Here is a 24,992-nt window from a genome sequence, read left to right as displayed (position 1 = left end):
GAGCATTTGCTTTGTTGGCCAATTCCAAAAGACTCTTCTTCTTAGCCCTTGAGGTATTCTTCTTCGTGTAAGAAAGAGAGAGAGAGAGAGAAACTAAATTGTAATTTATTTCTTCATTCATGTTCGACTGATCAAAGGCTAGGGTTTTTCTTTCCGCCATTTTTTTACGATCTCTTATTCGTCTCGATGGATCAGTAACAAAAAGGGCAAATTTGTTTGGGGTTTGAATTCTGCAGTGATTAGATATGTTGATGGAGGATCGAAGTAATGCTAATCCATAAGAATCAAACCTCCGATCTTGATTTTTATAGAGATTTAATCAAAGTTGAAGAACTATGGATGTTGATTCATCAATGGGGGCAGAAACTGATCAGGATCCAGGGCAGAATCACGAATCTTCATCAGCTACAACTACAGCTACTGTGACATCTTCGGCCGAGCAGCTCGGTGGGGCTGACCAATCTGCTGCGACAGAGCCTCCTTCGTCACAGCCACAGCAAAATCAGGTGCAGCAAGGTACCGTCGCTGGACCGAGACCAGCTCCGACTTACTCGGTCATCAACGCGATCATTGAGAAGAAAGAGGATGGTCCAGGGCCTCGGTGTGGGCATACTTTAACCGCGGTGGCCGCGATTGGAGAAGAAGGGAGTTCGGGATATATTGGACCTCGGCTTATATTGTTCGGTGGAGCGACTGCACTCGAGGGAAATTCTGCGACTCCTGGGCCTCCTTCACCTGCTGGAAGTGCTGGCATACGTATGTTCTTTGATCATTTATGGTTATTTAGAATGTTTATTATTTCAATTTTGGTAGTTATGGTATCGATTTCTTTGTGATGTAAAAAACCCTAATTTTGTTGCAATTGGAGTAATTTTAGCCTCACCGATATGAAATATGATACGAACCCAATCAATATAATGAAAATATACAGGTGTTAGTGGTGCGGAAATTTAAGCTCATATCTCTTTGAGGTCGTAACATACTACCATGCTTTACTGCCCATTTTGGGCCCCTAGGCAGCCTTTCTTCAAGTTGCCCGTTTCAATAATGTCCGTAGTGCATATTTTGGGGTGGCTTTCACTTTGGTACCCTTCTTTCTGGGCTGCCCCTTTCCCCAAGGCATTTGTTTTAAAGCTTAAACTCGAGATGTGATGTGGACCCTAATACCAAATGATACAAAGCCAACTAATACAACAAAAATATCTAGGTGTTAGTGGAGCGGAAATTAAGTTATATCTCATATTTTTGCTTATAAAAAAAATAAAAATAAAGTCATATCTCTTTGGGATCGTAACATACCACCACACTCCACAGTTGACATCAATAGTGGCTTTCACTCTAGTACCCCACCTCAGTAGCTCATTCCCCAAGTCATTCCTTCTGAGGTTTGAACCTGAGATGTGGTGCCTGCTCTGATACCAAATGATACAAATGCAACTGATACACCAAAAATACCCAGGTGTTAGTGTTGCGGAAAGTTAAGCCCATGTCTCTTTTAGGTCATAAAAAAATACGTTTCGATGTTTACCAGGGGTTTGCTCCCTCTGGTCACGTGTAAGAAACTGGGTGACCTCATGATTTACCCTATTACATGTTGGGAAACTTCTGTGGGGTTGGGGCATGCAAACGTAGCAACTAGCCCCATCCCAAAACGGATGTGCGATACCCAACATTATCCCCCCCCCCAAAAAAAAACACTATTACCAACAATCAATTTTGTTAAAGAAAGGAAAAAAAAGAATGAAATGGAAATGGTTTTTTGTTTGTAGGCTTAGTAACAAAGAAGAATTGTGCAGTGATCATTTGTATTTGTTTCACTCAATGAATTGCAGGACTAGCGGGTGCTACTGCTGATGTCCACTGCTACGATGTGTTGTCAAATAAGTGGTCTAGGTAAGCTTTGGGATTATGGTAATTTTATGTTACTTGGTTGTAAGTGCTTTTAAGTGTATCCTATTGCAAAAAAGAAAAAGAAAAAAGGTTGCTGTTGATAAATTAATTCTCATTTTTCCTTATACAATGATGGTAATGTGGTTGCTTGCTACTTAATGAACTTCTTTCCAGGGTTACTCCATTGGGAGAACAACCCTCACCGAGGGCAGCACATGTGGCGACTGCTGTGGGTACCATGGTGGTTATTCAGGTTAGCTTGGAGCTTAACAAGATGCCGATACATGGTTACTCTTTCATGTTTTGTTTATGTCCTTTGTACGAATAAGTTCTCCATGAATGGGCTCTTATCTCATTTTTCTTTGATGCAACTTAGGGTGGAATTGGTCCTGCTGGTTTGTCTCCCGAGGATCTTCATGTTCTTGACCTCACACAACAACGACCACGATGGCACAGGTTGTAACCCAACTGAGAGAGCTCCTTGCTCATTTAATTAAGTTTTTGTTTTTTGATAGTAAATGCAATTTATTCTAGTTTTATTGTTCTCTATTTGTTAAAAAGACTTGTTCGTTTTTTTCAGGGTTGTCGTCCAAGGACCTGGCCCAGGGCCACGTTATGGGCACGTGATGGCTCTTGTTGGGCAAAGATTTCTTTTGGCAATTGGTGGAAATGATGGTAAGTCACTTCCTTTGTAAGGTTGATGGATTTGTTCATCTTGTGTATTCCATTTGGATTTTGTATTTCAAGGTTTAATTTAGATGTGATGTTGATAAAATTTTGTTGTGTGCTTTCCAGGAAAACGACCATTAGCGGATGTTTGGGCCCTAGACACAGCTGCCAAGCCTTATGAATGGCGAAAATTGGAGCCAGAAGGAGAAGGTCCTCCTCCATGCATGTGAGTTTCCTACCTCTCTTACTCTCCATAAATTGGGAATATACATAATACATTTTCCTTTGTTCAGGGCTGTTGTGCTACTTGTAGGTAAAATGGTGTTTGGTTCTTGCTAGAAATATGTTGGTGTAGCAATGATTCAACATTTGATTATCCTAGTTCTCCACAAGATCTTGAATCAATCAATTTCCTTGACTTGTTGGTTACTAGAGACCAAATTTAAAACATTGTGGTTGTGTGGTGTGGATATCCTCCTCTTATAGTATTCCTGAAGATTTTAGTGAAATTATTGTATATGCTGTATCTGTTAGTACTTTAGACACATTTTCAGCACTCTTTGACTGTAACAACTTGAGAGGAATCCCTTGAATAGCACCGATGTCTTGGTTAGTGGAACCAAAGGTATTTATGGTGACGTGTTTTGTATTAAAAAAGAGTCGTGCTGGAGTGACCTCAAGATTGTACCTCACATCACACTTTCCTGAGTGGAAGTGTGTAGGAACCATAAATGTTTTTCATCGAGATACAAATGTAAAAGCATCTATGGTTCCTACATACTTCCACATCAGGAAACTGCGATGTGAGGTACAATCTTGAGGTCAATTCAGCATTATTCATAAAAAAAAATTGGTGTCGAAAAGCGTCATTTGTGGATATAGGCATCCTCAACCCCTTTTTATTATTAAAAAAAAACTCCTTTTTCTCCTCTGAAACAAACATTGAATTGCTTAATCCTAGGTGATATTTCTTTGTGTATTGCACATGTGATGTGTCCTTCACACATTCCTCGTTGCAGGATCGTGGTGTTGTCCATGAACTGCATACTTATAGTATGCCTATAACTATATGGATGTTTAATTTTTTTATGGAGTTTCTTGCGATCGTTATAGAAATGCTAGTGATTTGGTTGGGGTAAACCAAAAAAGAACGTTGCAACATAAGCTTTGCGACACACAGAAATTACATATGCTGTACCATGCACATGGTAAATATTGACCATTATTCTTTAACTGTTAGAAGGGTAATGAATGAAGTGCTTGTTTCCTTTATCTTAGTATAACCTTCTTTTAGTAGTAGTAGTAGTTGTATTTTTTAACTTTTGTCTTGATTTCCATTGACCAGTAGTGTGTCTAAAGATTTAGTTGAGATCAGAAGTTCTCTATTTCAATTTGAGCTGACTTTTCTCCTTTTTTATGTTTTCTATTTTTTTTTTCTTTTTAAAATTGAGTAGGTATGCTACTGCAAGTGCACGTTCTGATGGTCTCCTTCTACTCTGTGGAGGGAGGGATGCAAACAGTGTGGTGAGTTAAAAGAAGTCCACTGAAACAAAGTGTGTTGTTTCAGTGGATGGATCCCTAGGATAAATATATCACTTGCATTTTCAGATAATAGAATATTCATTTATTTATTGTAATGTTGTTCATCTTTTCCTTTCCCTTTTTCATTATACCGTTTATTTATTAGGAGTTAAGAACTTAAATTGCACCACTCTAGTTGGCTTATTTGCCACATTAATTTGCACAACTTGCATTTTTTGTTACATCTGGAGCAAATTAATCTGGCATGGCTTTTCGAGGAAAGTACGTTTTCTATGACAATTATATGGTAATCTTTTGTGAATTTGATCATATAGATTAGTTTGTTGCATCATACAACCTTGATTCTAAGTGGGTGATTCTCTTAACACTCAGATTCAAGGTTGAGAAACACATGGGAGCATCTTTTGGGTTGATCCCCTCACCTTAATTTACATGCTTTTGAGTCAAGATATTGATCAATTTGGCTGATCATGGTAAAAGCTTAGTCAATTTTTTTGCAAAAAAGATAAAAATAAATTATTGTTGGGTCGGTTAACACAAGAGCTCAATGATTATGTAATTTTTTTCTTATAGTTTTTGAATTCTTTTGAATGATTAATTGGACACCTTTTGTTTCCCTTGATAGGTAATTAGATTTCATTAAAAAGGAAAAACAAGCATTCAAGGAAAGAGGTCGGCAGGCAAACCTATTGAAAAATAAAAAGAAAAAAAAGAAATGAAAACATATCCCAAAATAAGCTCACAATGACCACCCACTATGATTTAATACTCAGAATCCCAATTAAAAATGAAGTCCTAAAAAAAGAAACCCCCAATTTCATTAAACAACTTGCACCAAATGTACATTAAACCCAAAATGCTGATATTGACTACATTAACATCTAGATCCTTTCACTCGAAATCCCGCTTATTCCTTTCCTTCCAAAATTTTTAGTAGGAAGTAGAAATGAAATTAGGAAATTGTTTTCTCCACATATACTATTAGTGCCTATTTTCAATGTCTCTGGCCAATTTCACTCACCTTCACTTTGTCATGTCAAGATAATTATCAGCTTGGGAAATCATACTAAAACTTAGTAGAGTTCTTCAAAAATGTTGTTGCAATGATTCGTCATAAGTATCGTAACCCAGCTAGTCATTTTTTCCCTTCATTTCTAAAAAAAAAATTTGGATGATTAATTCGAATAAAAATTAATTCAGTAGAAAGTAGAAATGAAATTTGGGAATAGTTTTCATTATATGTATGCAAGTAGTGCCGATTTTCATTGTCTTTGGCCATTGGAACTATACTCTAGTTGCCACTTAGTGAAGTATGACGATATCGAGTCCTAGTTCAAGTGATCCGTGGATCCTCTTTCTTTTTTGAATCTTGAGATATTGGATTGAATGAATGATGCATGAGAACCTAGATTTTATTGACTTTAGGTTTGTCCTATTTTAGGAAGAGTGGGGGAAAGGCTAATTAGGTGGTGACGAAGAAGACAGAAAAATTATAAAAAGGGTTTTCAACAAAAGAAAAAAAAGGTTTCAGAAATCCCAATTGGCTATATGTTGAAGGAATAAGTGCTAAGTTTTTCAATTAGGGATATAAGGTGAACGTTCAACCAATCCAACAATAACAATTAGGAAAGAATTTTAGATGTTGAACACGATGGCTTTCTTTCTAATTCGGAAAATATTCGACATGGTTATACCAAGGGAAAGGTGGATAATCCAATTTGGAAGAACTTACAGAGGATGTGGATAAAATTTAATTGTTGTCGTAGCACCATAGCACTCAAGACTTTCCAAGCATCAGGCAACTTTAGAAATGAAGATACTTGGTTTGATAGGTATTATGGTTTCAAATGAAGCTGAGGTTAGAGATAGCATGTAGGACTTAAAAAAAATAAGGAAACTTGTTGGGGGCTTTAAATTTTTTTTTTTTTTTTTTTTTTTGCGGGGGTTGGGGGAGGTACTAATGAAATGTGGATGGGCTCGCCCTTATTGGTGCAAGTGAAATTCATTTATTATTATTGTTTTTTTGTATTTAAATAGCGCTTATTTGGTTTAGATAGGCTGTAGGCAGTAAATTCATGGGAGACAGACATGTAATCAGATGTTATCCTCACTCCCTAAATCAAGTTGGTACCAGATGTTTAAAATTTCATGAATCACACCAATGCCATAGTGTCCTTCCCAGATCCTTTGTGTGATCATAATGAATTTATTAAATTTTGGTTAAGAATAATTTTTTTTCTCTTTCTACCAAGTGGGGGGTGGGTGTGTGCAAGTATATTTTTGTGATAAGGAAGTTTTTTGTTGCTACCCACACAACCTCTTCCCCACCAAGTCTCAAGACTCATTTATTTGAATCTTGGTTAGTTCTTGGGAGCCAAAGCTTAAACCAAGATTTGTGGATGAACACAATTGAAGGTTGGTTACATTAATTTTATGTTTCAAGTGTAGTATTCCTATTTATTGATAGCTTAGTGGTGATAAATGTCACACTTCCATGTTTGCATCTTTTACTTTGCATAAGCATCTTTCTATGGTGACCTAAAATTGTTTTTCTTCCTATAGCCATTAGCTAGTGCATATGGTCTTGCGAAACATAGGGATGGTCGTTGGGAATGGGCAATTGCTCCTGGTGTCTCGCCATCTCCTAGATATCAGCATGCAGCGGTGGGTTTCATATTCGTTCTTTTTTTGTTTTGGTTTCTTGATTTCTTAGGCTTATTGTATTTATCTAGTTTTGGATCATAAATTAACTAATTTCTTACCCTTTCTAGGTTTTTGTTAATGCACGGCTCCATGTATCTGGAGGAGCACTTGGTGGTGGTCGCATGGTAGAAGACTCATCAAGTATTGCAGGTACTTCTGTTTTGTTCTTCATTGATTTGAGATTATGAATCCTTTGTGTACATGGTGGAAGAATCAAGTAGACGTTTTCAGTTTGTTGTAGCCAGCAGATATATCTAAAGCTTTTGGAATATTTACTCATTTTTTATTCTAACTTTGTACCTTTGTCCTCCGACCACATCAAGAAATCGTACTCAGATTTTGCAGTTACAGAGTATATTAGGAAGTCGTAGTAATCAGTTCTTCTGTTTAAAGGTTGAACATTTTTCTTAGACATGCTTATATGCATTACGTGCTGGTTACTAGGTTGGGCAAGTATTATGAAAAGTATGAGCTTTGAAGGAATATGACAAAAAGGTTCTAGTTGTACGCTGCTGCATTCTAAGGTTCAGTTTGCATTCTTCTGCCAAGAATTGATTATTATCATTTTTTATAAGGATTTTACTATAAGCTTGAATAAATATACAGATTGCAACTTTAGGAGGTTGAGAAGATCCACCTATGATAAGCCCTAGAGAGAAGAAAGAAAAGAAGACAAGCTACTTCTACCCATTCCTTCGAACAACAAGACCCCATCTGAAGACAAAATCCTCAAATAACAAGCCTCTACACTCTCTAAATAACTTGGACCGGTAAATCATAGAGGCTTTAACTTTAGAACAATAGATTGGATGTTTTCCTCATTTCTTTCAAACATCCTTTTGTGTGATTCTTCCAAATCTCAATTGTAATCATGCTCACATGGATGGCCCAATTCTGTAAGGGGTCGAATACAAAGTAAGGCGAGGTCCAACTGATTCAAAAGGAATGGAAAGAGTAAACCCACACTTCCCTAACTTCGCAATGAATAAAGAGATGTTTTACTTATTCTCCACTAACCCTCATGGAACAAAAGTCAACTACTATCCCTGTACAGGCAGTCAGTGATCAACTATAAGATCTTTTTCCAAGGTGACTCTCCTTGTAAGGAATGCTACTTTGGATGGAATTTGAACTCCAAGTGATCAAAGTCGGAAAAATAACATCTGGAAATGGAATCACAGATTGAATGGAAAGATCTAACCGAGAAAGAACCATGACGGTTCCTTAACCACAGTTGATTATTGTCATCTAATGGATGAAGGGAGATATTGTTGATTTGAGCAATCAATAAAGTAATGGAGTCTATGCCACAGTCATTGAGGTTCTCCATAAGAACTCATTGCGACCTCCCTCTCCACCTGTACCTCCATAAGCGAATTCTGCCACCTTTACCCACGTTGAAGCACAACCCTTTGGAAACTCAAAAGAATGATGTTGGATACCTTTCTAGACACAGCTGTTAGTATAACACACTTCTACATTGTCCCAACCAAAACTCCTACTTCCATACTTGGAAAACACAATTCTTCTTCAAAGGTTAGAGTGTTCCTCACTGAACTCCTATAGCACTTCCAATTATTGTGTTGATTGGTCAAACAGGCTGTGGAGAGGGCAATTCTCTAATTTTTTTTAGCTAATGAAGGCAGCCCAATGGTTTCTCACCTTCAATTTGTGGACACACATGCTGGTTTTTTGTAGATGCTTCTCTTGTCCATCTTAGATTCCAGGTAGGATTGTTCTACTGCTTTAAGGTGCTGTCTGGTCTTGCTATTAATCTCTCAAAAAGCAAGGTCTTTGTGGTGGGTGTCGTTCCTGACATTTTTTTTACTTAGCTATGTTTTTGTGAGTTGGGTGCTTTCCTTCATCTTTTCTTGGTGTACCTCTTAGTGGTGATTAAGAATGACCATGTTAGGATCTTGGAAACCGTCAATGGGGGTTAAATTAGTTGTGATGAAAAACACCCTAGCCAAATATACTAGTGTATTCCTTCTCTTTTCTCTATTTCTAGAGTGTGGATAGATGCTTAAACAAGCTTGTTCGTGACTTTTTGTGGAAGAATAAGGGTGGGAGTCATAGGATTCATCTGGTTCGCTGCAAGTCTATTTATACCTTGAAAAAGGATGGTGGGTTGGGTCCGTGTTATTCGACCGATTTTGGGGAAAAGAGTTGTAGAGGTTTGGAATTGGGAAGGACAATCTTTGGAGGCGGGTGATCTGATCAAAATATGTGTGAAAGTTTGGGTTGTAAAAGTGGCCCACGATCACCAAGTCTCGGTAGGTAATGTTGGAGGGGCATTCAGAATGTTTTGCTCAAATTCCGTAAGGATAGCAAAGGGTAATGTCCGCTTTTGGGAGGATTTTAGGTGTCGTGAATCCCCCCTCAAATTGTAATTTGATGATTTGTATGCCTTACCTGAAATTAAAAATGGCCCTATGAAGAATTTCATGGTGTGGACTAAGGGTTAACTTTCCTAGAAATTTGATTTTTATAACAGTTGGGAAGTAGATCTTCTAAGTCGCATGATCATGTGCATTTATAAAACTTCAATAGTTCCTTTGGATGAGGATGTTTAGGCATGGACGAAGGATTGTGAAGGAATTTTTTCAATAAAAAATTATTTTATGAATCAATGTTTTCCACCCCTACCTCAATCATGTGGGATTTCAAAGCTCCTTCCAAGGTGGTTAATGCGGAACGCAAATCAAGCCAACGGTCAAGGGTTCCGATGGAAAATTTATAATTATTTAGGTTTTCATTTATTTGGATCTAGATTTATTTGTTTTACCGTTCGAGATTATTTTAGATTAGTTATTTATTTAGTTTTCTGTTTTAGGACTTTAATTTTATGTTTTTTTGGGCTTATTTTTATGTTTATTGGCTCATGGCTTTAGTATAATATTTAGGGGCAATTTAATAATTTTAGTTTGTCTTTTATTTAAGTTTATTAGTGTTGAAAAATTAGGAGAGAGAAAGTTATGAAAATTAAATTTATTTATTTGGTATTTTAGTTTGACTAGGATTCTTGATTTATTTTTTTATATAGATTATATTAGGGTTTTTTTTTTATTAATGAACAACGAAGATTTTGATGAATAAAGAATGAGTTTCTTTTATGGAGTGAAGTGAGTTCTCCACCATTCTTGATGTGTGATTCCAAGGTTCTATCTTTCTATTCATTTATCTTTTTTTCTTCTGATCTCTATTTTTCTTTTCTATTCTTTTGTTTTTCTTGATTTTCTTGAATTCTTGAAATTTTGAAATCCCTTTCTCCAAATCTTTTTTTCTTGATTAAGGCCTCTACCCTTAATCCTTTCCCCATTTTCTTTAACTCTTTTTTCATTAATCTTTTTTCCAAATCTTTAACCCTTAATCCTTTCCTTACCCTACAAACCTTTAATTATTTTCATTGGGATTGTGTCATACTTACAATCATTATTTTCATTTTACCTTTTGGGTTTACCCAATCCTAAATCAAATTCCCAAATACCCCTTATTTTCTTTTTTCCCCTCACCGTCCTGCATCAATGGTTTTTTTTCCCATCTTGACAGTTGCATTAAAAAGGATTTTTTTTTTTTTTTTATATTGTAGATGTCCTCTTGCATTGGGGTATCACCTTTGTAAACTTTTGCTCCCTTCGCAAAACAAATAGGGAATCTACAATTCATATTCTCATCCATTTTAGTTAATCAATAGATATTTGGTCTAATTTTCCCCATCTTATGTGTATCAATGCAGTGTTCCCAAACTTAGTCTCCCTTCTATTCCAAAGTTGGGGTTTCTATATGGAGCTTCCTTCTTTTTTGATAAGTTTTAAATTTTTATTGATATTGAAAGAAAATAAAGGAGGTTGAGGTGGCCCCCAAAACAAAGAAGAGAAAAACAAAAGAAAAAACCAAAAGATACAACGGAGCCCCTGAAGAATTACAAAGCACACAATGTGTCCCACTTGAACACAAAGTCCTTGAAAGAAACTCCAACAAAGTCTTTGCTTAGCTTGAACTAGAAATAAAGAAGATCCAAAACTTCTAGAATTACCGCATGGGAGCTGTTTCCTTTCCCTGAAACACCCTTTTATTCCTCTCTTTACAAAGTCCCCAACAAATGGCAGAGGGAAGAATAGCCCAAAGATATCTTTTTCTGTTGGAGAAAACATTAAAAGACCGCCCTTCTAAGAGGGAGAAAAGGGCTAGAGGCATAACCTAATCCAACTGAAAGAGATAAAGAAAATGCATCCAAATGCCTCGGGAAAAAGAACAACGAATTAAAATGTGATTAACAGATCTCCCATCTCTCTTACGGAGGGAACAGAAATTTGGAAAGATCCATCCGCGAATAATCAGGTTGTTTACGATGTCCTTCTGTTTGCGATTTCCTAGGGATTTGGAAGGAGAGGAACTTGCTGGTATTTGATGGAAAGCACCTTGATGTCAATGAAATCATCATTTCTGTCTTGTGTTTGCTCTTCTTTCTTTGTGCAAGTAGTTCGAAGAATTTAGAGGGTTATTCTTTGAGGATTTTTTGTTTAGATGGAATTCAGCAAGTAGTGAGTAGTTGTCTTGGTTTGTTATTGTGATTTCAGCTTTTTACTCCTTTTCTTACGCCTTGGATGGTCTTATTGACCTCCTCTTTCATGCTTTTTTTCTTTTGACTTTTAATGAAATCACCTTTACCCTAGGATCATTTTGAAATGATGCCACCATGCACACCCGAATAGTCTTTATGGTTGTAAATGGAAAATCATTCTAATTAAAAAACTAATCACTTAACTTATTAAATTAATGCATTTATCTTCTAGTCTATTAAACCACACCATGGTACTTCTCTGGAGACTTTTAAAATGATTTATAGGAAATACTCCGTCACAATCATATAATTGATGTTTTCTTTTTTTCCTTTTGCTCTTTAATGAAGCAAAAAATTTCAGTATTTCACACAGATGTCTGACAAGTATCTTGTTTTCTCTATGTTTAGTGCTGGATACTGCAGCTGGAGTTTGGTGTGATACGAAATCTGTTGTGACAACTCCCAGGACTGGCAGATACAGTGCGGATGCAGCTGGTGGAGATGCTGCAGTTGAATTAACAAGGCGCTGTAGACATGCAGCTGCTGCTGTTGGTGACTTGATATTCATTTATGGCGGGCTACGTGGTGGTAAGACATGAAACTATTTTCTTAACCACTCATCTGGATGCACTCTTTGATGTAATGTTTAGGATGCAAGGCTGCCAACTAATTGTGAAAACTATGCATCATCCACTTTTAACTTTTAGCTACCTAACGTGGTCTCATTTTTTGGCTAGTTAGCATTTTGTTTTTCTTTTTCCTTTTTTTAATTGGTAAACTAGACTTGAATCCACGACCTTAAAGTTGTATTACAATATGTCAACCAACTGAGCTATGGGTCGAAGCCAATTATTAGTTAGTCATCATTATTTCAAAAAGTCAGTACCATCTGTTTGCCATCAATAGAACAGTGCTTAGGAGTACAATAGAGGGTATTGGGTTTTGTGAGGTTGGGGTCTACTGGAGTGGAATGCGTATTATAGCACCGATGAATATAGATTTCTGTGGAAAAAACATTGCTATTGTGTATCATTAAATAGTGTAATATCTTTAATGCAATTTCTGTTTCTTCCTCTTCTTTCATACTGGGCACTATATCTGTTGCATAAAATATGTCCAAGCAACCACATTTTCACTTAACGATATATACTAAATTACTTGATTAAAGGAAGAACAGTTATGTTCAAATCCCGAGAAAGTATAAGTGATACTCAACACTCTTAACTGCAAACTTTGTCAATGTGGGCGTGGCCATCTCAATAAGCAAGCCACCGATTTGTTATGGAAAATTTCAAGTTTAAGTGTTATATTATATAAGTAATCAACTTCAATTTGAAATCAATTTAAAATCATAATTCTTGTGTGTGAAAAATTATTTAAGAGAAGAAAAGTGAAACACACGGAGTTGGTCGAGAGACCAACCTAATAGATGGCTAAAACATAAAAAAGAAACAGATACATCTAGTTGCTAGTTGCCTTTATGAGGCATAAGATCTCATCTAAAAGCCAAATACTCAAAGAAAAGACCCCTGATTTCTTTGAAAAGCTGGTGCACAAAGGTTTTCTCTGGCAGGAAAAAAAGTCTTTGGGCTCTGTTTTTTTTTTTTTTTTTTGCTATTTGCTGAGGAATGTCGTTGGAGAGAAACAAAAGAATCTTCTCGAGGCTTGAGAGAGACCTCAATGGTTTTTTTTTGTTGATATCGTGGGTATCCCCACCCTTTGGGTGGGGACTAATCCTGCGATCACACGTACTGCCCTCTCGGAAAGTCCTATGTGCAACAGGTTGAGTCAAGGGTCAATAGGACCCTGGAGGGTGGCCCCCATAAATTCATAACTTCGTGTGGTTTCGAACACTTGACCTACTCTTTGCTTAGGAGCTTATCAAGTCTCGGCTTGCCACTAGGCCAACTCCTTGGGGTTAATGATTTGGCTGGTCCTTGGTCTTCTGTTCTATTGGTGTTAGCCCAATGTGGTCTTCAAAGGGGTTTTTTTTTCCGAGGAGTTTGTCTTTAGATGGGAAGCTTTATGCTTCATTTGAGGTTTTGTTTTGGGTTTGGTGGTGCTTTTATTTTCCTGTTGTTGCCTTTGTATTTTGGTTGGTCATCTCAAACTCCTTTTTGTCTTGAGTAATATATTTTGGTTTACCTATAAAAAAAAATTATCTCTTGAATTGACCAATGTTTTTTTCAAGGATTTGCCTATTTTTTTTCCTTCCAAAAAACACAACACACCACGAACAAAAACTTTGTCCACATAATTCTACCCCTAGATGAAAAGGCCCAGCATACCAACTTTGGAATATGAAAATGGCAGTCTTGTGACGGTACTAAAATGTCACACTGGGAAAGAAATGAGATCAAATGAAAAAAACATAACCACAGTGGATGAGAAGGTGATTTTTGGATCCTCTGCTAGGCTTACACATGGAACTATAATTCACAATAATGTGTTTATGGTAGGTTAAATAATCGATAATTAAGATCCTGTCCAAAACCACTGGCCAAACGAAGAAAGAGATTTTAAATGGAATTTTTGAATCCCAAAGAGGAAGATATGGGAATCTAGCATAAAATAAAATGAATCGAGTGAAAAAAAAAAAACCATTACAATTCTTCCTCTATAGTTGAACATCCTCAACCCTTGGACTCAAAGGGATAGTAGATATGCATTGGGTGATGCAGGACAACCTAGCATTGTTTGATTCTAAATTTATTCTACTTTAGGAAAGGTGGTGGACAGGTTGATTAGGTGGTGATGAAGAAGAACGAAAAATTATTGAAATTATTTTTAAGAAAAAAGGTTTCCAATATCCCAATTGGCTATATGTTGAAAGAATAAATGCAAAATTTTGCAATTACGACATTTGAAAATAGGGTTTGGGGTAGGCTTAGAGTATTTGGTTAGGTTAGGAAGGATTTGATGGGATTCTTGATGCCGGTTAGAGGATTCTTGATGGATTCAAGAATCAAGAATTCAAGTATTCAAGATTTCTTGAAAATCAAGAAAACATAAAAAAATATAAAAAAAGATATGAGATTTAAGAAAGAAGAAGATAGAAGAGAAGAAGATAGATGATTTTTCAACTGTTGGGTTATCATTTGCAAATGTAGATGAGAATGTAGCTATAACGGAACTAAAGGATGTGCCTGTATGTTTTCAGTTACCAAACCTTTATGTAGACATTCTTTAGCTTTTGATTTTGGAAGAGTTTAGAGTTTAATTACTTAGCTCCTTCATTGCGGCATCTTCAGCAGAAGATGTGTGTTGCAGCAGTATATGTTTCTTGTCTTTTGAAAATGTTGATTTTCGTCTTATTCGTTGTGATTCTGGTGCATGTAGAGACTATTGGCAAAATGACCTGGCTTTGTTTACCGAACAGCCTTTGTAAAGTTCTGCCAATGAGATTCACATGATTGGAAAGATAATAATTTTAGATCTCTTTATTGTTTCGTTGTTTCACAATTGAACATTTATTAATTTAATTTATAGTGTAAAATGTAGTTTTTAAAACTTATTTTACAAGTATCTGAATATTTGAGTGAGGATGTATTTGGTAGCAGTTGATTTAATTTGGTAGGTAGGAAATGGATTGTGGGTCATGGTCCAAAGGAGTCTCATCAATTTGATACATGATTTTCAAACCCAATTTCTCACCAAGTTGACTTATCCACGTCATCTAGTCTCATAGAGGCAAACCATTTAAAACCGGTTTAAAATGAGTTTTAAATATACACTATAAATTAGATTAATAGATACTCAATTGTGAAACAATGAAGCAGCAAAGAGATCTAAAATTATTTCATTTCCAATCATGTGAATCTCATTGGCAGAACTTTGGAAGGGTTGTTTGCTTAGAAAAACTAGGTCATTTTGCTATCATTATCTACATGTAGTAGAATCACAATAAATAAGATGAAAATCATCGAAATGACAGCACATGTTTAATGTCGCAACACATATTTTTTGTTGAAGATGCCTTTATAAAGGAGCTAGTAATAGAGCTCTGAACTTTTTCGAAGGCTGAAAAATTCCACATAATGTTTTGGTGACTGGAAAGATACATGCACCTCCTTTAATTCTGCCAAAACTGCATTCTCATCTTCATTTGCAGACGATAGTCCAACAACTGAAAAATAATCTTTTCTAAAAATGTCTATACCATTCATCTAACCTTAGTCTCACACCATGATCCAATCAATGGAGAAATTTGAGTTAGAGAGTCGTAGAATTTCTTTTATTCCATTAGAAAAATAAATTACAATGCTATATATAGACTCTCTCATGTTGGACTTAAAAACCTAATCGTGATATGACTTTAGCATGGACATTTTTGACCTTGAGAAGTCAATCCTGTGTAAAATTGATATCCCATCGATATTTTGGCCATAACTTCCTCGAAACTTGTTGGAATTGTGAGATCTTGGCTAATTAGATAGATAACTGAATAACCTTTCAAATGACACAAAAATTGACCTAGTATGACAAGTTTTTACCCCTCAAAGTAAGGTCTAAAGAAAAATTACGTGAATAGTGCTTAAACTCATATATCATTTCTAAAATAATTAAATGACATCTAAAACTATAAGGGTCAAAATCAGTAGACACATGGAAAGGGAACTCATATGTTCACTCACAATCCTAATCGTGTACATGTAAAATATAAGGGTCAAGATAAAAAAGTATCTCGAGAATATAGCATGGGTCTCAAAGATAAATCCTGACAATTGGATTCAGTATTTACACGGTTAGGGTTTTCTCTAGACATATGAGTTCACTTTCACGAGTCTATGGATTCCAACCCTAAAGAATCTAATCTAAAATTGATCTCAATAAAATAAAAAGAGATAAAAAAAACTATAGATCCAAACATATTACATCTCAAATAATTACAATTTTTTTGGTCGGACCAGTTATTGTTGGTTTGATTTATGCCCTGCATTATTGGGTAAGTCGGCCAATCAAATTTACTTCCCAATCATTGAATTTCTCCTAAAACCAATTCCCAAATATTGTGACTCAAATTGACGACTTTTTTTTCCTATTGTTATGGTGTACATTGTACAAATCCGAAAACTGGGTTAACTATCTTCTTGAAACCAGATCTTGTTCCCTTTGCCAACTTTGAACTGATACCACCCTTCTTAAATCGATATTCTCTTTTTGAATCCCACACCACACCCTGTTATTGAAATAATTTCTAGACCTCACTCTCCCGCTCAAATTTGTATTTTCATACTTCCCCTAAATAATATTCCTCCAGAGGTTAGTGATTTTTTCTTGGACCCTAGAAAAGCTAGGCCTGTTAGATTTACCCTTTGAAAACCCAACTCTTTCGTACCTTTTGAAAGATTTCCTTTTTTGGATGGGATGGGATGTGCAAGACTGAAGAGTACTTGAATTTCAGAAGAGCGTTCAATGTTTGGAGATTGAGTCTATTTGCTAATCTATATCCCTCATTTCCATTCATCCCGGGGATGGCAATCGATGGGTGTGGGAAGGTGGTTGGGATGAGGTCGTCTTGGTCAAATGTTTTGCTCATGTGTTATCATCAGTTTTCCCATTGGGAGTGGTTTGGGTCCTCAAAGTCCTTTTGAATTATTATTTTTCATCTGATCGGTTGCTTTGAGCAAAATTGTGACCATGGATCATGTGATTGTTGGGGCTTATCGCAGCAAATCTTTTGTTCACGTTGTAAAGAAAGCGTCAAGTCCATCAAACACTAGCTCCTTCATTGCAATTTTATTCGCAAAATCTGGTCTCATTTTTTGTCCTTCTTCACTTTATCTGGATGCTTTCCAAAATCGGGTTTGTTCTTGAGGGGTAGCAGTCTTTTAGTTTTTTATTACTCAATTCTAAGAGGATTCTATGGTGTTTAATCCCTTATTCCATGTGTTGGGCATCTTGAAGGAGAGGAACAAGTTTTTAAAGGTAGAGGATTCTGTATTGTGTTTTTAATGCCCAATTCCATGTTCTGGGGCATCTGGAAGGAGATGAACGAGTCAGAGGAACAAGTTTTTAAAGGTAGAGGATTCTGTATTGTGTTTTTAATGCCCAATTCCATGTTCTGGGGCATCTGGAAGGAGTTGAACAAGTTTCTAAGAATAAAGAGAAGTACGATTTCTTATATTCAGGGTGACAACTAGTCACAAGCAGGGCTACTCTGATCATAGGTTCACGGTGATAAATATTTCTTCGCCAGATGATACTGAACTTGTTTTACATTGAGTTCCTTTTATCTGGTGTTGGATTGTAGGAAAATCATCTCATAGGCAAGCTGAGCTTTACATTGCACCAGTCATACAATCCATTTGTCTTTTCGTGAACATGGCAGTTCACAGCAGTCTATGATTCAGCTTTATGTCAAAACTTAGTGATGTGTTTCATCTTTGTGCTTGGGGTTCTAACTGTGCATTCATTTTTGCCTGGTCCCCATTATTGTATTACAGACAATATGACGTTCAAAACTCCACAAGTTGATCTTTTGTTCCTGATTAACCATAAGTATGACCATGGTTCAAAATCTCGTTTCATTTCGGTATGTTTTGGCCGAAGCGTTTCAGTTTTTTGCTGTTCCTAGACGAAACAGAGAGGAAATCAAAACAAAAGCAGTTTCGGTGATTTTACCACCGGCAGTTTCTTCTTTCTTTCTTTCTTTCTTTCTTTGTTCTTCTCCTCCTCTGCTTCTGCGATTTTTTTCCTCTTTATCTCTGAAAACCCGATGCTTCGATCCATGCCCTTGACCATGGTCTCCTGTGAAAGACCCTTATTTAATGAAAATTGAAAGTATCGAAGTTTTGGTATTGTTTCGGTTTTTGCAAACGAAACATCGATTCAAAATGTGATTTTGAACCATGAGTATAACTTTGTGAGGGAAGACCAAGGCAGCCTATTATAATTGTAGGTTGCGTGTAGCAGTGACACCGACAAAAGTTTAAGCATTTGAGACACCTCTGTTAAGTAGCATATTTATCATGAATGGTGTTTATTGTTTTTGTAGGGGTGTTGCTAGATGATCTGCTTGTTGCTGAAGATCTGGCCGCCGCTGAAACAACTAGTGCTGCTTCACACGCTGCTGCTGCTGCTTCACACGCAGCCGCTGCTGCAGCCAATTTACAGGCTGGGAGATTAACCGGAAGGTATGGATTTATGGATGAAAGAACAAGGCAGGTGATTCCAGAAGCAGCTCCTGATGGTGCAGTTGTGTTGGGAAATCCTGTTGCACCTCCTATAAATGGGGATATGTATACTGATATAAGCACTGAAAATGCTATGCTTCAGGGACCCAGGTAAGCTTACGTATATGCGTACTAATGTGCACTATATGCAAGAAAATGGTACTTATTTTGTGTTACATACCTAATTTTTAGAGAACATTAAAACTTCAAATAAAAAGGAGAAAAAGATAGATATGATCTCATTCGACGGAGATCGGGCCTCCAAATCCAAATAAGATTCTCATAATATTCCATACAATCTTGGAGTTTAAATACATAGAATCCTCTCTCCTAAAATAACTACTGCTTCCTATAAAATAGGATAACTCCCTAACAAACCTACCCACTCAAGGAATCTAACTACACACTTACAAATAACTCCTTCCCATTTCCCACATGAACGCCAAATAGTAATTATCACATACATCAAATATACTAAAATTAAATTACTCCCATCCCATAAATTTTTGTACGTGTCACTTTGCTTTCCTAGTTTCGAGATGGAGGGACTTAGAATCTCTCTTGCTGCAGGAGATTGAGTAAAGGCGTTGAGTACTTGGTTGAAGCCTCGGCAGCAGAAGCTGAGGCTATTAGTGCCGCACTGGCCGCTGCGAAAGCACGTCAAGTAAATGGAGAAGTTGATCAACTTCCAGACAGGGACCACGGGGCAGAGGCCACTCCAAGTGGGAAACAGTTATCTACCCTAAATAAAATGCTCGATTCTGCTTCACCAAATAACATCCCTCCTGGAGTACGGTTACATCATAGAGCCGTGAGTATTATTATTCCCTTTTTTTCTTTTTTTTGAATCTTCTGTATCAATTCTTTTCTGTCTGATTGGAGTAGCATGAAGATGCTTGACCTTTTTTTGTTCCTTTCTAATACATTTGCGCAGGTGGTTGTAGCTGCAGAGACTGGGGGAGCTTTAGGTGGTATGGTCAGACAGCTGTCGATTGATCAGTTTGAAAATGAAGGTAGACGGGTTAGCTATGGTACTCCAGAGAGTGCGACTGCAGCTAGGAAGTTATTAGATCGTCAGATGTCTATCAATAGTGTGCCTAAGAAGGTATTGAAGATGTTTCTAATATGATTGAGCATCATGTTTTGCGTACATGATGGAAAATGCAATCCCATATTCTGGTTGAATTGTTTGGAAAAGGAAGTTGTTTGTGTGTACTTTTAAACATGGTTTTCAAATAGATCCAACACACTGATATCACAAGCATACATAAAGAAATGGAACTTTAAATTTCTTATCCAAATTTCTCTTTTTCCTATATATTTCTTACCACCTATGATATTGGATAGCTGCTATTGGCGCCCTAACTTTTACTTATTACACCACAATTAGAATAAAAAAGTAAGTCAATGGTTGAGAACAAGTAAAAGTTGCTCTTTCTTTTTTAAGATTTCTATTGTTAGATTTAGGATTTTATATGGGCATAATCCTAATTGTAAACAACTGTTGAAGTTGTTTGAATGTGTTACGTAATGCTTTGTAAAGTTAAAGAAGTAACTTGAGCCGAACTTTTGTAATGCTTGAATGGTGTATTTTTATCTTTATTAGGGTGGTAAATAATTTAAGAAATTGAGGTGTAAATGTATAATAAGTAAACGTTGAGGTGCCAATAGCAGTTCTCCTATATTGGATAAGTATAAATCTCAATATTAGCGTAGGGCAACCTACTGTTACAGGTGGAAGCTCTAAATTTTGTTGTGTTCTGCAAATCAATTCATATCTTATTCAGTTGTGTGGCATGCATCATGTTACACCGTTTTCAGAATAAGCTTGTGGATTGTCCCCTTTTATGTTCAGAATTTTGGCTATTATGTTATTGCTAGGTTGCTAAATGTGGTGGTTTTTGTTTTGCTGCTTAAGGAGTTTCCCACATTTCCTTATCATCCTTCCTATTTTCAGGTGATAGCTCATCTTCTGAAGCCACGTGGTTGGAAGCCTCCTGTCCGCAGGCAATTTTTCTTGGACTGCAATGAAATAGCAGATCTTTGTGATAGTGCAGAACGAATATTTTCAAGTGAACCAAGTGTTCTGCAGATTAAGGCTCCTGTCAAGATATTTGGTGATTTACATGGGCAATTTGGGGACCTCATGCGCCTCTTTGACGAATATGGATCTCCATCAACGGCAGGAGACATAGCGTAAGTCTTTCCTTAACTCTTCTCCTGTGCATATTACTCATAATCTTATTTCAGATATTCTGCTTGTTCTTCAGTTCTCAAGATATGTCTTCGCTGGTACATATGGTATTTATGTGGTGCTTGTATTTCATATTGTATGTACCACTATGTTATGTAGGGGTGCAACTTGGTTCGGTTTGGGGCCAAATTGGAACCAAACCGACATAGGTCGGTTCCACTAAATAAGAACCAGAACCGAACCAAAATGCAATAGAACCAAAGCAACCCAAACCAAACTAGGTTGGGTTGGTTTTGTTTGGTTCTATGGGTTGCCAATATTCTATAAACCTGCTTGGAAGTAACATATTTTTAACTGAAAAAAGAAAAAACAAATATATAATATACATAAAATTTCATTTATAATATACATAAGTCGTTTAGTTTATGTCCTAACTCCTAAAATAATTTATAAGAAATTAAAATTTCATTTAGAATATACATAAGTCATTTAGTTTATCGCATGAGGGGTTCAGTTCTCAGTTTGGTTTGGTTCTAGACAAGCCTTGAACAGAGAAACGAGCCAGATTGATTGGTTCTCCATTTTCTTAACCCAGAACTGAACTACAACTTGTTCTAATTCGTACCAAACCAGTCCAAAACTATTGGTTTGGTTTGGTTCTTGGTTTGAACCAGACCAAGTTGCACCCTTAATGTTGTGGTAGGTGACAAACCACTATTATCTCCTAGTATTGGGGGAAGATGCTGTTTTCATTTTGCTCTTTTAAATTTTTAAGACTTTTTTGCGGGGCTCAAACCCGGATCAACTTATATATGTATTTCAGCCATGCTGATTGTGTGTATCATTTCCAGTTATATCGACTATCTCTTCTTAGGAGATTATGTTGACCGAGGCCAACACAGCTTGGAAACTATTACTCTTCTGCTCGCTTTGAAGGTAATACTTGGGTATGGCTGCATATTTCACATCATTAGCCTTCCTAATTCAATTCCATTTTACATTAAATTAATGTCAGTTAGTCTTGTCTCCATGGTCATATGGATGTTCCAGGTTGAGTATCCACACAACGTACATCTAATTCGTGGGAATCACGAGGCAGCCGATATCAATGCTCTGTTTGGCTTCCGGATTGAGTGCATTGAACGCATGGTATTTATTTATTCAGATACATGTAATTTGTTACCTATTTTTTTGTCCATCACTTTGTTCAGCTAGTAACTTTAATCTTGTGGCAGGGTGAGCGGGATGGGATCTGGGTTTGGCATCGTATAAATAGGTTATTTAATTGGCTTCCTCTGGCAGCCCTAATCGAAAAGAAAATTATATGCATGCATGGTGGCATTGGTCGGTCAATAAATCATGTTGAACAGATTGAGAGCCTTCAACGCCCTATTACAATGGAGGCAGGATCAGTTGTTCTTATGGATTTATTATGGTGGGTGTTTTTCGTAACTGCTTTTCCCTTTTTGGCCCTTGCAATGAGTTTCGTGCTTCAAATTTGATTTGTAAGTCATTCTCACTATTATTTTTGTTGATTTTTAGGTCCGACCCAACAGAAAACGATAGTGTTGAAGGATTGCGCCCAAATGCTAGAGGTCCTGGTCTGGTTACCTTTGGGGTGAGTGCATTTCTCTCTCATTTCTTTGCTAGCTGTTCAGGCATTGTTTATTTGATTCTAAAAGTAATATTCTTTGAAGGACCCAACATTACTTTTAGAACTAGAGAATTTTGTGTATCAGTAAATAATTGAAGGATGACCTGGTTTGTCAAAATGTATATCAATATTTTAAAAATGAGATAATCATCTTGTGTCGACATTATAGTATTAAAAAGCATATTTTGTAACTGGGCCTTTACATAATTTGGAGCTTGAACAATTCGTTTGAGAGGCTAGTACAATTAGTGGTTAAAATTTACTATGTGGGCTAATATTTTCAGTACTAGGCGCTTGTACTTCACCCTAATGAATTAGATTTCAATGTTAAAAAAAATGAGTTAGGTTCCCTGGTGGGATCTTCGCCATTCAAAGTATATTCTTCTTTCCTTCAGATGCCATTCTGATGGTTTCTAATGGGGGGAAAAAAAATCAAATATGTGCTTGCAAAGTTAAGTTTATTGTCACGGAGGATTTTACGATGTTTTGGAAACTATACTGCTTTTATGATTACAGACTTCTTGATTGAATTTTCTATATCATTTTGTCTAATTCGTGGTTTACAGCCTGATCGTGTCATGGAGTTCTGTAACAACAATGACCTCCAATTGATTGTACGTGCACATGAGTGTGTGATGGATGGTTTTGAGCGTTTTGCCCAGGGCCATTTGATTACTCTTTTCTCGGCCACCAATTACTGCGGTACGTTGGCTACTAGTGTCCATATCTCTCTTGATCCTTTTAGCTGGTTTCGCTCTCTAATATTGGTTCTTGCATGTCTTACAGGTACTGCAAATAATGCAGGGGCAATTTTAGTTTTGGGGAGAGATCTCGTTGTAGTTCCGAAACTTATCCATCCATTACCACCAGCAATTACATCCCCAGAAACATCACCGGAACGCCATATAGAAGATACATGGATGCAGGTACTGCTTTGCTTTCTATTTAAATCGTAGTCACAAAATTATCTGAATTTTTCCAAAATTATGTAAAATTCTCCGAATTAGGGATTAGGCGAATCTACAAATTAATCAAAGATTTATTGATTAGTCTTGGAATATGGTAAAAATTATATCCTTCACCCTGAAAATTTTATTTTCAAATTAAACATTTAAATCATAAGAACAAGATAGGGAGATTGAAGATGATGGATTTTGTTAGAAACCTAAAAGCGTTCTTACTATATTTTCTGAATTTTCCTGATTGTTTTTTATGAAATATTCTTGAATTTATCTGAATTCACTGAATCTGAATTTTGTTACCATGCTATAAATCTCTCATTTTGAGTAACATGCCTTATAGAACCTTGAATTTTGTACTGGGTTTGATCTTTTCATTGGTTTTGTATGAGATCAGGAACTAAATGCTAACAGACCACCAACACCAACCAGAGGCCGTCCTCAAGTTACAAATGATCGAGGTTCTCTTGCCTGGATATAAGATATCCTCTCAGATGTTTGATATTCATTCAAGGGCCTTTCAGCCTGAGCCTCGTGCTGGTGGTTGTCTTATAGAAAAAAGTGAAGGCTTGTAAAGGAATTCTTGAACCTGCAATCTCATCCGTGATTCAATTTGAGGTTTTTTGATAGAACAATACCTTTGGTTTCCGAAACAAGGAGGATTGGCAGGACAGGAGGTGACAATGCAATGACCGTAGAACTCAGGTTAATGGTGGTGGGTTCGAAGAAAATACAGAAACCACAAGCACTGGCCCCCCAAACGTTCTCTCTTGTACGTAAAGTTTAGTCTCTGTTCTGATAATTGGAGTGGTAGTAATGGGTATTTGTCACGTTAGGTATAATTCTTTTTTTCCTTTCCCTTGTTTTAGCCATTTTTGCAAAAATGATAAGGGGTCTAAATATATGGTGAGATATATAATCTAATGTTGTCGTCGTGTATTATAGAGAGATTAAGAGGTGCTTTGTGTAATTTCCCTTGTGGTGTTTGTACAATGTAACTTGTGTGAAGAGAAGATTTTTTTATTACCGCGACGTGGTTTGAGAAACTGAATTTGGGAGGATCAATCATATGCAAGGTTAGTGTATTTTTCCACTGGAGTGCAAAGTGACAGGGACACTGCTCATGATATTTGATTGTTGGCATCCCATTCTGAACTCGTTGCGTTAATTAATCGTATTGCAGAACGCCATTGATGTTTAGAGATAGTTACAACTTATAAAGGATGTCATTTATTTGTGTTTTCACACATTTATATGAATTTCATGGAGATGTTTAAATCTTCCACAAGTTTGATTTTTCGTAAATGCATTTATTATTGTTTTTTTAGAGGAAAACACAAGGGCATTTTGATTGTTGTACAATAAATGTTCACTGTATTGTCATTGAAGTTGTTCGATATTTTAATTAAAATGCTATTATACAATGATCAAAATACATTTATTTTTGCAACTAAAAATCAATAAAAATAAATGTATTTCTAGGACATTTTTGAAAAATCAAAGTTATGCAATGGCCATGAGATCTTTGACTTTAGCATCCAACATTGAAAATTATAATTCTTTTATTAGGATGTAGGTGTATAGGAGCCAGTCACATGATGTGCTATTAGGGCACACTTTTTGTTTTAAAAAAAATTGTTTT

General features: G+C 36.4%; 1 protein-coding gene across 2 annotated transcripts; it reads left to right on the top strand.

Moving 5' to 3' along the window:
• LOC147400171 (serine/threonine-protein phosphatase BSL3) lies at positions 1-24,376 on the top strand. 2 transcript variants are annotated; one of them, XM_086445767.1, is made up of 21 exons: positions 1-756; positions 1,833-1,893; positions 2,065-2,143; positions 2,267-2,346; positions 2,471-2,565; positions 2,686-2,785; positions 4,014-4,083; positions 6,664-6,765; positions 6,873-6,954; positions 11,777-11,956; positions 18,366-18,654; positions 19,117-19,354; positions 19,478-19,648; positions 20,501-20,739; positions 21,589-21,673; positions 21,788-21,886; positions 21,973-22,172; positions 22,280-22,355; positions 22,958-23,093; positions 23,178-23,317; positions 23,748-24,376. In XM_086445767.1, the coding sequence occupies exons 1-21, from the start codon at positions 336-338 to the stop codon at positions 23,829-23,831; spliced, it is 3,027 nt and encodes a 1,008-aa protein (XP_086301893.1). In that variant the 5' UTR covers positions 1-335; the 3' UTR covers positions 23,832-24,376. The 2 variants fall into 2 exon arrangements, with proteins under 2 accessions (XP_086301893.1, XP_086301892.1); XM_086445766.1 differs by having other exon boundaries at positions 2-756; positions 19,114-19,354.
• The last annotated feature ends 616 nt before the right edge of the window (positions 24,377-24,992 follow it).

Source organism: Akebia trifoliata, chromosome 6 (genome assembly GCF_017979445.1).
Source record: "Akebia trifoliata isolate Shusen 1 chromosome 6, ASM1797944v1, whole genome shotgun sequence".
NCBI lineage: Eukaryota > Viridiplantae > Streptophyta > Magnoliopsida > Ranunculales > Lardizabalaceae > Akebia > Akebia trifoliata.
The sequence above is the reverse complement of the archived record's forward strand: the minus strand, read 5'-3'. Positions and strand labels throughout refer to the sequence as shown.